Source organism: Melozone crissalis, unplaced genomic scaffold (assembly GCF_028551555.1).
Source record: "Melozone crissalis strain CALT ecotype California unplaced genomic scaffold, PUWL_Pcris_2 ptg000132l_1, whole genome shotgun sequence".
In the NCBI taxonomy this organism is placed as follows: Eukaryota; Metazoa; Chordata; class Aves; order Passeriformes; family Passerellidae; genus Melozone; species Melozone crissalis.
Genome location: NW_026535905.1, coordinates 1,826,171 through 1,840,284, shown reverse-complemented (window position 1 = coordinate 1,840,284; position 14,114 = coordinate 1,826,171). Strand labels below are relative to the sequence as shown.

General features: G+C 46.5%; 2 protein-coding genes across 2 annotated transcripts in view; one reads left to right on the top strand and one right to left on the bottom strand.

The window, feature by feature from the left end:
- Positions 1-6,702, top strand: part of REEP1 (receptor accessory protein 1) — a 67,275-nt gene extending 60,573 nt beyond the window's left edge. Inside the window, exons 9-10 of the mRNA XM_054293216.1 lie at positions 4,363-4,492; positions 6,427-6,702. Of these exons, the coding sequence (XP_054149191.1) occupies positions 4,363-4,492; positions 6,427-6,498 (202 nt within the window). The 3' untranslated portion in view covers positions 6,499-6,702. The remainder of the gene's footprint in view (positions 1-4,362; positions 4,493-6,426) is intronic.
- Positions 6,703-11,392: 4,690 nt separating this feature from the next.
- MRPL35 (mitochondrial ribosomal protein L35) lies at positions 11,393-13,779 on the bottom strand. Its single transcript, XM_054293205.1, has 4 exons — positions 13,746-13,779; positions 13,496-13,652; positions 11,958-12,102; positions 11,393-11,723 (listed from the first exon to the last, which is right to left on the bottom strand). The coding sequence occupies exons 1-4, from the start codon at positions 13,777-13,779 to the stop codon at positions 11,535-11,537; spliced, it is 525 nt and encodes a 174-aa protein (XP_054149180.1). The 3' UTR covers positions 11,393-11,534.
- Between the last annotated feature and the right edge of the window lie 335 nt (positions 13,780-14,114).

Genomic DNA, 14,114 nt, shown 5'->3' with positions numbered 1-14,114 from the left:
GTAAATATTATGGGACTCTGATGTAAGTGTAACAGATTGCATGAATTTTCCTCTGAGGTGTTTGGAATAGACTAGCACTTAACAACTCACTCATTTGTGGGATGTGTTTTCATTAACGGATGACTTTGTTGATGTAATTAGGTTTGTTTGCTTTGGTTGCATTTGACTCCAGCTTTGGAAAGGATCTGTGCCTCTGTTTGGTGGCTCCTGGGCAGTGTGTGCTGGTGTAGTTTGGCTGCTCCTAACTCCTTGGTTTGGCACTGAAAACTGCTGGGGGAGGACAGGACTTGGGTCAATGTCTTTTGGAAATGATGGTGAATTTATCTTTGTTGCAGGGGAAAGAAGCTGATGGCCATCGTAGAATAAATATCTGTTCTCCCGTGCTCATTCAGTGCTGTGCAAACCTCTTTGTATGAATGATGCCCTGGAAAGGCTTAACTTTGGAGTGACTTTGCCTTCCATTACATTAATACAATACATCACTCTTGGTTTGTGTAGTCTGTGACTGTGGTTTTCCCCATTGCCCCTGAGAATTCAAGTGATGAGAAAAAGAAATATTGTGCCTGGCAAAATAAGGGGAGTCCAGTGTCAAAGTTGCCTGAGTCCCACTGTAACTGTACTTAAATGTCCAGATTTTTCAGAGGATCTAGATCAAAGTCATTTGTTCATTTGCACTTAGAGTGGGCCAGGTCCTGACTTCTGTTGTCAGGAAAATCCAAAGGAATTGGGTACAGATTTACATGGCAATATGGACCAGAGTCTGAACCAGAGTGATTGCTGAACCAGCACACTGCTGAATCCCAGATATTGCTGTAGGAGGAGTTCTGCAAGTGAAAGTTCTCAGCCTTGTTGAAACATAGAGATCAAAGGTTGCAATGATCTGGCCCCACATTTCCTGCTCCATGCTGGCTTGTTCCCCGAGGTGCATTAACAGCTCAGATCCCAACTCTGCAGAGCACTCCAATGTCTGCTTTACCTTGCAATGTGCCCATTTTCAGGGCTTCCCTCCCAATGTGTTGGTTGTATCAGTTCCCTTGGGAGGAATTATGATGAATGATAGGAACTGGAATTAAGGGAATTTACTGGAATAATCTGTTTCCATAGACTGTTTAGAGTCAGATTCCATCTTGCTTTAGTGGAGAGAGGAGTGTAATCTGGTCTGTGCACAAAAGGTGTTTGCAAGAGGCAGCAGCAGCTTTAGGCCTGGAACTCCAGCCCATTTCCCACTTTCACACAAAGCTGTGGAGCCTTAAATGTAACAGGTGGAGACCCCTAAAACACATCCCACACTGGGATGGGCAGTGAGAGTGTCCCAGACAGAGCCAGGGCAAGGTCTGGTGTCTGACCCATGTTTTTACACAGCCACCTCCTGGCTGGGACAGTCCCTGGGGTTGTTGGTGCTCCCTGGAGCAGCACACTCTGCTGACTCTGCTGCTTTGGGGACATCTGATAGTGACCCCACAGCCTCAGATCATAAAGATGGCTCTTAGAAACACACAGGAGGTCACCCAAGGCCAAGTGCTGTCCTCAAAATGCACGCTCCAGCCCTGGCAATGTTTAACTCCTCAGTCTTTACCTTCTCTGGTAACAACCCTTGGTGTCCCAGAACCCTTCCATTCACTTTAAACCTCCATCTCCTTTCTCAGCAGCTCCTCACAGGTGTGTTTGTTCTTCTGATTAACCCCTGCCTTACATTTTTACTCACTCTCTTGGTGTCAGAAAATCAGTTTTTTATCATATCATCACCATATTCACAAAAACAACAATTTCAGAGCCAAAGGCTGGCACCCCAAAGCCTGGCAGATCAATATGAGCTTGGCTTGCTCCAAATACAGATGTCCTTCCCAAGGCAGGGAGTCCACCCTTCTTGTTCCAGGTCTGAAGGAAAGTGCTGTGTGTATTACAGATATTTCCTCATCCATGGCCACAAAAGTGGTGGAAAAGCCTGGGAGAGCCCATCTTCCTTCTTCCAGTTCAGTGAGGCTGGAGCCAAGCTGGTTCCCATTTGGGCGGTTTTCAGTGTCCCACTCACAATGACGTGCAGCAGGGAAGAAAAAGGCACCAGCCCAACTTCCAGTGAAGCTGCAGGGATCAAAGCAGTGTGTGCCAGCTGGGAGGCTGAGCTCTCCTTGATCTTCCTGGGAGCAGCTTCAGGACATGATGTGATGCTTGGGCTGATGGGGAGAATGGAAAACCTGCAGGAGGCTGTGCCTGCTGTGGGGGTGACATGGTGGCAGAGCTCACTGGGTATCTTTTCTGCCCAGCATCTGATTTAAGAGAGAGCCCAGTAACGAGGAAAGCAATGTGTGCTGCAAACCCATGGGATTCACAGCAGCATTGTCAGGCTGACAGCTCCTTCTGGCTCCTTCTCCATGGACTGGCTGGCTGTGGAATGCAGCATGGCACGTTGTCATGGTTCTGGTCACTCAGCCAGTGTCTCCTCACTCTGGGCGCCCACCACCCCAGCGCTGGGTGTCCCACACTCCTCCATCCTGTCCCATTCCAAGCCCTTTTTCCCTGGTGAAAGGCCCTGTCTGCTCTCAGTGCCCATGGCTGGGGTGTGTTGTTCACTGTGCAAACCTCAGCGAGGCCATTAAAAGAGGTTCTGAGCCACTTCTGCTAAACTTGGCTAAATTTTGATTTGGCTTAGGCAGGCAGCAAAGAACAGCTTCCACATCCAAGAGGGTCTAAGCTAGGCTGCTCCTGGGTAGATCACTTCCCAAGAGGTGGGATAAAATTACTATTTTGTCCCATAACATTCCTGTACTAGAGAACATTTAATTCTCCCCACAGTGCATTATTCACTCTACATCCTACACAGAATATAAACCTTTCAGCATTATCCTGGGCCTCTCTGCAATGTGCTTATCAACATCTTCAGCACAGCTGGGGAAAAAGCCAACTTCCAGCTCTTCCTGCAAAGCTGCAGTGGTGTTTTCCAGCCTGCCCGTGTGAATGGTGATAAAGGGGGAGAAGCACAGGGTCAGTGGGCAGAGGATGGAGTGCACAGGCTGCTGTCTCGAGCAGCAGCTGCATCCTGTGGGCTGAGAGGGATCACTGCTGGCTTTAATCTGGCACTGGGGAGAGCCCCAGTGACCTGCTCCTGACTTGTGGTGTTGCTGTAGCCAAATCATTTCCCCTCTGTCTGTTACCCAGCTGGAAGAGCTGTGGAAGAATTCAGTTCTTTTGGGCTTTAAGAATCAAAAGGGATTAGTAAGTATTAGATGTTGAAGAATCCTCTTTGGTTTCAGGCTTTGGGGTTCAGTCTTTGGTCCAGCAGACTCTTACACAGGCTGAGACAAGAAGCACAGAGCATTATTTCTATGTATGTTCATGCAACAAAGTATAGACCCAGTAATTCTGATTAGTGCCACCTAGACAGCAAGTAGTTCCCCTCCTGCCATGTTTTGGAATCAAAAAAGCCTTCTCAGTTAAACAGAGAAACCTCCAGCCCTGCTGGTAAGAAACCATGGAGAGCAGGAAACTTGGTCATGTTGAGTTTCCTCTTCTGTACCTCTTGCTTTGGGCTGTTCATTAAAAATGTACTGTGTGCATTTAGGCAGCAAATGGATTGTGTTGTGTAGCACAACCAGTCCCACAAAGATTGTGCTACAAGGGTAAGAACCACCAAGTGTTTGTGGGTTGAAGTTATGAGGCCCCAAACTGCCTTCAGGAACATCAGCAGGGCCAGTGCTCCACCACCACATTTACTCCAGGGTGACAGAAGAGACACTTTTCCCTGCACTGGTTCTCCAGCAGCACACCCACTCGATGAGGGTCCACTCAATGCCTGGTGAAGCTTTTTGAGAACTTCAGTGGATCTCAGACTGAGTCTTGACCTGACCTTGACCACAAGGCTTGCCTTGACCACTCTCAGTTTCAAGTCTGTAAGTGCTGCTGTGTTTCCTATTTCTGCATCCCCAGCAGCTCTCTCTGTGCTTACCAGAGAACTTCAACACCCATTTGGAGTCTTCTAGAGGAAGCAGTAGATGCAGGAGCTATGGATGGAATCAGCAATTCAAGAAATCAGTTATTTTATTTATCCCTGAGCAAACAAACAAACAAACAAATCTCTTTCTAGTGTCAACCTCCCAGACATCTAAAGCTGTGAATTTAGTCTCAATTCTGTGTAAAATAATCAAAGTAGACTTTATAATGGCTTTGTAAACAAGAGCCTATTGATTTCTAACCCCACAGCTGCTATTATTAGAGTGTGATGTGTGACCCTTCTGTTTATTAATCCCTGGGTGATGCATGGCTTTGCAGTGAGTGACGTTTGTGTGAATCAAACCATCACTGATTTCCTCGTCCCCTGTCTTCACATTTAGGCTGCAAATGGCTGTGTTAAATAGGTGAATTAAGTGTGGACATTAGGTATGAGAAGCCACCTGAGACAAACTGTGAAACAAAAGGCTCAGTGTTCTCAGATGATGAAGAGAACGATTGTGCATCCCTGAACAAAAGGCCCAAAAAGAAGGATCCACCCCTTGAGGTACTTCCATACTGTCAAGACTCCTCCTTCTATGAGTTCAACAGGAATCTCCAACTGAGCAAACACCTCTCTTTGGTCTAAACTCACTAAATACACTTCAAGTTGCTTCATGGAAACAAAAGAACTAAAGGAAATGCAGATCTCGCTCTGATTTGCCAACATTTTAGCAACATTTCGTTATGGAGGAAATAAAACCTCCGTGGGAGATGCTGTAGGCAAAGACTCCTTGCAGATGTGGGCAGGGTGGATGGAGGCACAGCTGAGATCTCCCCCTGTGGGAAGCTGAGTTTGTTCCCTCCCAGGTCCTTGCCCTGGCTCAGTGTGAGGGAGCAGAGCTGTGTGGTTTGGCCTGCAGCTGCCATCCCTTCTGCTGGGCTGCCACCAAACTCTGGGCTGCTCTGTTCTGGCCATGGGAAGGTGCAGCCTCTGCAGCCACTCCCAGAGCTGTGCAGTGGCCTCCCAAAGGAACAGAGCTGTTCATGCCCCGTTTAGGAGCCTTGGCTGTGCAGTTAATGGCAGCTTTGCTTTAAGAACCACACGGTTTCCCCAAGAGCATCCTTCTCCCAGGCTGCTGGAGGTGCTGCTCTGGTTGTCTGGCTGTGTCCCTGGGCTCCTGGGTTACACAGAGCTCCTCTGAGCAGCTGTGGATCCAGCTGTGGTGTGGGATCCATTGCTGCTGTAAGTGCACAGCAGCTTTGCTCCTCTCCTCTGCTCCAGATCCCATCCAGATCTGCTGTGCTCTTGGGGATTCACTGCAGGGACCTGGGGTGAGATTTCAGGCTTGGAAGATGGGGTGAAGTGTTGGATTAATCCCATCTCTGTGAGAAACTACTTGGGGTTATGGTCAAGCTAGAAAAAATGGAGATTTAGGTGTAATCTAAACAAAACCTCACTGTGCTGCAGTCCCTTGTCTATGTGAATAGTTATACATTGCTGCATCATGGGAATGCAGAAATGTGGCATGGTTTTGGGTTTGAAAGTCCTGTAAAACAGAAAAGTCCTTGCTTTGGTCCTGTCAGGCCCTTACAGGTAAATTTGGGTTAATGCTATTAAGAAAGCAAGGCTTTGATGTTTATGTAAATGGAGCAGAAGATCCTACCACACCTTGCAGTGTTACTGGATGCAGTGACAGGCCTCACACTGAGAATCCATCCCCGTTACAACATCTGATAACCATTTCTTGTTGTGAAGCTCATGAGACACAATCCCACACCAGATGAGGGTTTTTTCTTTCATTTGTTTGCTGGCCTAATGTCTGTCAGAGTCTGGAGAGCAGGGTTAACCACAGGAAACCAAATTCCTGGAGCTGGTCTGCCTCCTCCTGGGCAGTCAGGGCTCCTTGTAAAAGCTCTGCACCAGCTGACTACAAGGCAGAACTCCAATAGCTGGTTTCTAAAATAATTTCAACAGATTTTGTCTGGCCTCTTTCCCAAGCAAGGAGGTGATTTTAAGGAGTTCTGCCTCATGAGAATTACAGTCCTGGTGTGTTCCATCATGGGAAACCCTTCAGCTCTGTAATGCCATGAGCTGTACCCTCTGAGGAGCTGAGGATGGGTTGGAAGGGCAGGATGGGCTGGGAGACACCAGAGCTGGCTCCCTGCCACCAGTTGGATCTCTAGATCCATGAGCTGCTGTAAATGGCACCAGTTTGACCTGGCTTTTTCAGCTGTTGAGTTATTAGCAATCCTTAGCCACACCTCTAGCCAAGCACCAGAGGGGAATGTGATGATTACACCTGGGTGTACAACAGGGTTTTTAAAGAGATTAGTCCTCAGCTGGCCATTCATTACTGATCTTCAGGGCCAAAACCTCTGCACTATTTCATGAGAGGAATGGGATCCTATTCACAGAGGTCTCACAAAGATGGGTGTGTTGTAAGGAAGAAAAAGGTGTTTCCTACTCAGCCTCTGAAGTTTTGCCTTGTTTCTCTGCAGGCACCGCCTAGGACTCTCAGACCTCGCTTCAGGAAGAAAAGTACCTCGTCCTCTGCCACTGAAACAATGTGAGTGCAATGAGCCAATAGCACCAAGATCCACAGAATGTCTCTCTTCTGCCTTAAAGAGCTACTCATTGATAACCTAGGAAGCAGCAGTGGGATGGATGGATGTGCTTTGACGTGCAGCACTGTAGACATGGCCTTTCCCCTCCTCTCTCCACGTCCCTCTGTGGCACCTGCTGCTGCTGCTTGTCCCTGCTGTGAGTAGGACAGTCTGGCACGTGAGGGCTCCTGGTTTGGTTTGCAGAGTGTGCACCCACCCACAGTGTACATTTCCAGTTTCATTTGTGTCTGCATAGCTCTTGCTCTGTGAATGCCCAGAGGAAACAACAATATTCAGTTACTCATCATGCTACATTGACAGTGTATTTATTTATGGCTTGATCATGGATGAAGTGGATTTGCAGAACCCATGGATTTCTCTTTCCTCCCTTCCTCCTCAAGACTGTGAATGATGTAACAAATGTCAAAGTACTTTGACTGTACAAAATGTCCAAGATTTGTTAGAGAAAGCTGAGCTGCAACTGAGTTTTTCTGCAAGTAAATCACATGTTCTGAGAAAACCATTGTGCTAAACCCACAGAGACAAGACCACTTACAGAGGATGAGGAAGTGATGTGCAAGAGAAAAAAATTGTTTCAATGATGTAATGAAGGGGGAGTCCTAGTTCCAATCAGCCAATGAGCCAGGAGAGTATTTTGTGGAAAATGATGCGTAGAAGAACTAAATCCCACCACTTGTGGCCCATGTTCTACTGTGAGTTCTAAAGTGTGAGCAAGCCAGGCTTGAGCAAGCTGCAGCAGCAGAAATTAGAATGGCTTTAGTGATGCATTTCTGGGGAAAACACATCTTTCTCCCCTGCTACAACAGTGCCAGTCACAGCCCTCTGCTCTGCTGCTGCTCTGCTGGCATGAGCAGAGGAGGTGCTGGGTCTGAGCTGCTTTTTGAAGCCTGGAGTTTCTCCTCTAGCACTGAGTTTGGTTAGAACCACAAGAACCAGATGGAGTGGTTTATTTGTATCCATATATAAATGGGAAATATAAAAGAAGAGGAAGACATGGTAGGGTTTGTGTATTTGTGCTTCAAGTTGGTGTCTCTTGTAAGTGTTGAGCATGTGAGATTCACACATCAGTTTAATAAACGTGACCCTTTGTGTTTGCTCTTGGACCTGTCACATAGACTAGAAAAAGATTTAGCATTGTGTAGGATGTGCCATCACCAGTGGATCAGCACAGGAGCTCCATGGTGTCACTGCTCATCTGGCTCAGGTGCAGCAGCCCAGGGTGCCAAAAGCCAGCTGCAGTGTGCCAGGCTCAGAGGTGACTCTGAAGTGGCCTTTGAAACCATTTCTCTGCCAGGTGTGCATCCATATCCCAGCTGCACATCTGGTGGATCCCTGAGGTCACCCCCACAGCTTCCTACATGCGTGGGGCAGAAAAAAATAAATTACACACACAGAGAAATGTTTATCTGACCTGGCTAGGAAATGGAAAATCAAGCAGGTGTTTCCTGTGTCTGCCACAGTATTTGGCCTCATTACCTGAGAATTTTATTTCCATGTGCTGATTCAGTCATATTTTGCAAATTTTGAAAAATTCTTCAGAAAGTAAATGAAAAAAAAAACCCCAAACAAACCTGTCTAAAGAGCAGTTACAGAAGAGTTGGTCCCTGGAAGATAACTCAGCAAAAGCTTTGAGAAGCTAAGCTTATGTATTTTACTTCTAAGCAGCTTTAGAGTTTATTTCATTTCTTTTGGCTAACATTAAAAAGAAATAGGAAAACTGCCTGCACTGTTAGCAGAAAATAAAATCCTGTTGCAAGCAAGCCATGTTTCCCTGCTATGCAATGGGCTGCTGTAAGATAAAAAAGAAGCTGACAAGTTTGCACTCAATTATGCCAAATAACCCCAACAACATAGAGCTGCATAACATCTGACAAGTTCTAATCTCAGCCACGCTGTATTAACATTGATTCTCACTAAAACTATTTAATGTGCGTCTAATCTGCTGTTTTACTGTAAACTTGACTGTTTAGCATTTCTTAAGTGCTGAGGTGAAATGTTGACAAGGGAGTTGCCTTATATCTCTCAAAACATTCACTGTATAAATGAGAAAAAATAAACCTTTTCATATCTCTGGAAAAGAAAAGCTGTATTATCAACGGAGCTGTATATTTGCATCTAGATAGACAGAACTGTGAATGCCTGACCTCGTGCACTCGTGCTCCTTGTGCTCCAGTGCTCTGTGCAGACGAGAGCGGCCACTCGCTTTGATTGCTCACCTTCCTCTGATTCCTCACTTTCCTGACACAGGTTGTTTGCAGGGGCTGCCCCAGGCTGCCAGCTCGGTGTCACAGCTGCTGTGGTTCATTCTGGATAAACACCACCCCTGAAGTCTTCTGTTCCAGCTTTCCTCTGGAGCCTCTGCCAAGGAACGAGCCCTGTTCAGTGATTCTCGCCTTCGTGCACTGCTGCTGACCCCTCCTGGCAAACAGGGGTGTGCAGGATGGATGGATGGATGATGGATGGATGGATGGATGGATGGATGGATGGATGGGGGATCGATGGATGGATGGATGATGGATGGATGGATGGATGGATGGATGGGGGATCGATGGATGGATGGATGATGGATGGATGGATGGATGATGGATGGATGGATGGATGGATGATGGATGGATGGATGGACGGATGGATGGATGGATGATGGATGGATGGATGGACGGATGGACGGATGGATGGATGGATGGATGGATGATGGATGGATGGATGGATGGATGGACGGACGGATGGATGATGGATGGATGGATGGATGGATGGATGGACGGACGGATGGATGATGGATGGATGGATGGATGGATGGATGCTTTCTAGGCATGTGTTGGAAAGGAGTTCTCAGCTCCCTTCCTGCTCCAGCTCTGGGTGTGCAGGCTGGTTGAGCACTTCTAGATCTCCTCTCCTAAAATCAAGCAATCTTTCAGCAGATCTGGCCCAGTTTAAAAAGCCCAGTTTTGGGGCCTTTCAGGCAGCTGGCCCCTACCATCAGTCCTGTAGGGCAGGCAGCACCTCCTGATGTCTCAGAGAGGGCTGAGAGAGTGGAACTCTGAAGAGAACAGGCCAGGCCTAGGAAACAGCCTTTACCCAGCTCAAGGCTCCAGTGAAACGTGCATTATTTTAATCACATAAAATTGAGGCTGAGGGGAGATAAACTGCAGCTGGAGGTGGTCTGTGGTAAACAGGCCTGTGAATGATCTCCCCAATTTACCATAAACTTGTGCAGTTATGAAGAAATAAGCCTGGAGCCTCTGTGCCTCCCTCCTGCCGTAGGGGTCAGCATCAGCGCAGCTCCAGCAGTCACCAACTGCTGAATCAGGATCCCACCAAAAACAAGACAGACTTCACGTGTGTCCCTCTCACTCTGAATGAATCAATCTAAAACCCTTGTGGAAGTGCAAACCCAGCACAGAAGGAAAGAGAATCAGGCAATTAATTCCTGCTAGGAGGGAGAGAGCTCCTCCTGTAAACAACCTGCTGCCTCTGGCTGCCGGCGAGTCCTCGTGTCGTGATGAACCCTTGTGCTCCTCACCCACAGTCTCCCTTTTGCTGTTAGTTTCAGGTTCCTGTTTTGCATCCAGCACATTTGAACTAGCAGAGAACACGTCGGGATTTGCGTTTAGACAAACTATTTAAGGCTCATAATTGTGCACTTGGTGTGATTTCTTTCCTGTGATGGGTAGAAAAGGTCTGTGATACAATGGTACACTCGATGCCTCACAAGGACGGCCATTACAACTGTTTTCCAAAGGTTTGATGTTTTGCTGGTTTTGTTATACTGCTTGATATACATCTTGAATAAAGTCTTAATCTTTTCTTTATTAAAAAAAAAAAAGAACAAAAACCAAAACCAAACATCTTTAGTCTGTTCAATGTATCTGGCAGGCCAGAAGAATCACTTTGATTGCTGTATTATTTTTATCTGAATTCTGGCTGACTGTATATAGATGTATTCACTAAGTGCTGCATGTCCTTCAGAACTTTCTGTATCATGAACTGGAAAAAGAACAAAATACAGCTACTGAACACTCTGAGTAACTAGTGAATTCATTGCAATGCTACAGCCTTGTACAGCAAACCACCTCTGCTACACAGGCAGCTCTGGGGCTGAGCACCAGGGACTCTGCTCAAAAATGGGATCAGGGAATGCTTTAAAGTACTGCTTTCATACACTCTGGAGTATCAGCTTTGCAGAGAAAACATCTGATCCAAGCCTTACCAAAAACAGGGTCTAGTTGATCTGCTCACTCCAAACATATCCCATTATTAACCTTTGGAGTTGTTCCATTTATGTGTGACCAGGAATGTGCAGTATGAGGTCTATTTACACTTAAAGGAAAAAACAAGAAATTACTCTGACTTGTCTGCTTGAGGTCGTTGTGCAGGACACAAAGAATAGATTCTACTACTCAAAAACCAACAGAGGACACAAAATGTGAGTCCTGTAATGAAAGCTGGTGGCCAATACATTTTAAAATCAGTTATAAAACCAGCATGTAGCTATGAAACTCTGGTTTGGGTTTTTTTTTTTCCCTGCACTTTCTAGCATGGACACAAGGCAATAGTGTGTTATTGTGACAGGCAACAATGCTAAGATAGACCCTGCTCTCCTTTTTCCCCTTCCCCAGAAGACTCCATTCAGTGAGCCACCACTTAGTATGGATAGAGAAAAATAGATTCTGGGGTTATTAAAACATATTTATCTAAAAAAATAAGATTAAGTATGTTGAATTATTCACTTTTAGTGCTGTTTAGTGTATTCCTCCATGACAGACAATCACAGGAAACCACCAGACATGAGAATGTGTAGGTGACCAGCCTGACCTCTGCTAAAACAAACAGCAGATGAAGATAAATTCGAGTATTCCTTTATTGTGGGCATTGACTCCCATAATTCTGCTCAGATTTTTATTTTAAAAAGTACAGGCATTACAGATGCATGTTCCAAAACCCAGAGCATGTCACACGACCAGAGATGTGGCAAACCCCAGATTCTACACACGGAGATTTGTGCGGTCGTGGTACTTCTGGTAGGGGTCATCAACGTACCAGGTCCTTCTTTTCCAGAAGGAAGTGGTCATTTTATCCAGGAGCTTACACTGTGTCCTGGTGCACAGCACCAACTCCCTCAAACGCTTCTTCCTGGCAGCTGACTTCTTCCACAGCTTCTTCTTATAACCAGACTGTCAGGAGAAAACACACACCAAAAAAACATTTCTTAGTAGGTCACTGCAAATGCACAAACACAGCCACGCTGCTCAGCAAACCTGGATAAATCCCTCACTTTGGGAGAATGGGAGTTTCTCTACAGAGCTTTTTTTAACTGCCACACCAGCCACTGCCCTCCAAGAGGAGGAAAACAATTACACTTTACCCTGACTGTAAAGAACAGGCTCTCATTATCCCAAACATCTCACCTTTTTCCTCACCCAGAGGCCGTTGTGCAGCCGGAGGAACCTTTTGACCACAGATTTCACACTTTTCCTCTTTCCTTTCCGCAGGCTGCAGTAGGTGAGGGTCCTCGCTGGCTGCTGGAGTAAACTTGGAAGTAGAGGTGTGACACTAAAAGAAACCAAACCAAGCCCAAAATGAAGAAGGAAACAGAACAGGAATGAAACACCTTTTTCTAATAGAAATCACTGCCTTTGTCACACATAGAGAGATCAGAAGAGCTGTGGCTTGTTTGAGGGTAACAAGGACTCCTTAAATATTATAGCACAGCACCTAATGGGTGTAGAATCCCAATGGCAGGGCTGGACTCTTGTCAAAACTTAGCTCAAACTTATTATTCCACACAGAGCACCTTTTTTAATCTACTAAAAGCAGTCAAACACTCAGAAGCCAATATTCAGCTGTTACTTGGATTCAGAAATTACTTTTAGAATATTAATCACAAAATAGTTTGAGTTGGAAGGGACCTCTTTAAATCACCTAGTCCAACACCCACCAGCAGCAAGAGAAACAGTAGTGATTACAAGAATGATTGTGCTGCAAAGAGTATCCTAATTTACCTCCTGCTTCAAGCATTAATGGTGACTGAAGGGGGAGGCTTTGGGGCTAACACAGATCCACTGCAGAGTGAAAAGGTGCCCAAGAATGTCAGACTGAGGTTTATTTATCATACATGTGTCTGTCTGTCTGTCTATCTATCTAGGGAATGGGGTCAGTCTCTTCTCCCAAGAAACAACAGGGCAAGAGAAAGTTTTGCCAGGGGAGGTTTAGATTGACTCTAGAGAAAACTTTCTTCACAGAAGGAGTTATCAAGTACTGAACAGGCTGTGCAGGGCAGCGGACAAGTCTCCATCCCTGGAGGGATGTAAAATCTGTGCAGATGTGGCACTTGAGGACATGATTTAGTGCTGGCCTTGGCAGCGCTGGGATAAGGGTTGGACTTGATGATTTTAGAGGTCCTTTCCAACCTATGATTCTACAATATTCATATATATATATATATTATATATATATGGAGGAATTTCAATATATATACTACACATATTTCATATGTTATATAGTACTATATATTATATTATTAAATATAACATAGACTATATTAACAATATAATATTAATGCACACGATAAATTATACATATTATAGGATACATAAATTCACAGTACATTGCATATTATGTAATGCATATGTAGCGGGATAAAATATATATTCCTAAATGTATTTATATAAAATATATTTAATATAAAATAGTTATATATATACATATATAGTTATTTATATATATACACACATATATTTGTAATGTATAGTAATTAAAATTATTTATATTTTCATGAAACAATATAACACATCTAAAACAAGTAAGTAAAAACATGTAAGGTATGCAAATAAAAAATATATTAGGTACATATATATAAGATATATAAGATATTTAAGATATATAGAGAGAAAGTGAAACTCCTTTTAAGGGTTTTTGGCACGAGGGAGAAGCCGCGCGGCCGCACCTGCTGAGCAGCGAGGGGGTCCCTGCCCGGGGCCGGTTCTCGCCGAGCAGCCGCGGGGTCCAGAGCGGGGCCGGGGCCGGGGCCGGTCCGTGCCCGACGCACCGGGCGGAGGGGGCGCGGAGCGGGAGCGCACGGGGAGCCCAGCGGCGCAGGATCCCTGCGGGGACACGGGAGAACCTCAGCACAAACATCCCCGCCGGACACCCCCAGTCAGCCCCGACACCGACCCCGACACCGCCCCGGCACCGACCCGCCAGGGCCCCGCGGGCCGCCGCCGCCGCCATGGCCACGCTGCGCCGGGCGGGGCCGCGCCAGGTCCCGCCCAAGGGGGCGGCGGCCGCAGCGGAGCCGGGATCCCGCACCGGAGCCGAGATGTCTCACCGGACTCGGGATCCCGCACCGGAGCCGGGATGTCTCACCGGACTCGGGATCCCGCACCGGAGCCGGGATGTCTCACAGGACTCGGGATCGCGTACCGGAGCGGGATGTCTCACGGGACTCGGGATCCCGCACTAGCGCCGGGATCTCTCACCGGAGCCGGGATCCCTCACACACCCAAAGTCGTCGCCCGCCCCGCTCCCGCTCCTTCCCCTCTCACACCCGTCACCTTCAGTGACCG

What these genes read in the sequence shown, in the direction of transcription:
- MRPL35 (XM_054293205.1), bottom strand. Translation starts at nt 13,779, where the DNA reads ATGGCGGCGGCGGCGGCCCGCGGGGCCCTGGCGG. An exon ending in GGCCCGCGGGGCCCTGGCGG is followed by an intron (nt 13,653 to 13,745) that starts GTCGGTGCCGGG and finishes GTGTCCCCGCAG; the next exon opens with GGATCCTGCGCCGCTGGGCT. An exon ending in GCCTCTGGGTGAGGAAAAAG is followed by an intron (nt 11,724 to 11,957) that starts GTGAGATGTTTG and finishes TTCTCCTGACAG; the next exon opens with TCTGGTTATAAGAAGAAGCT.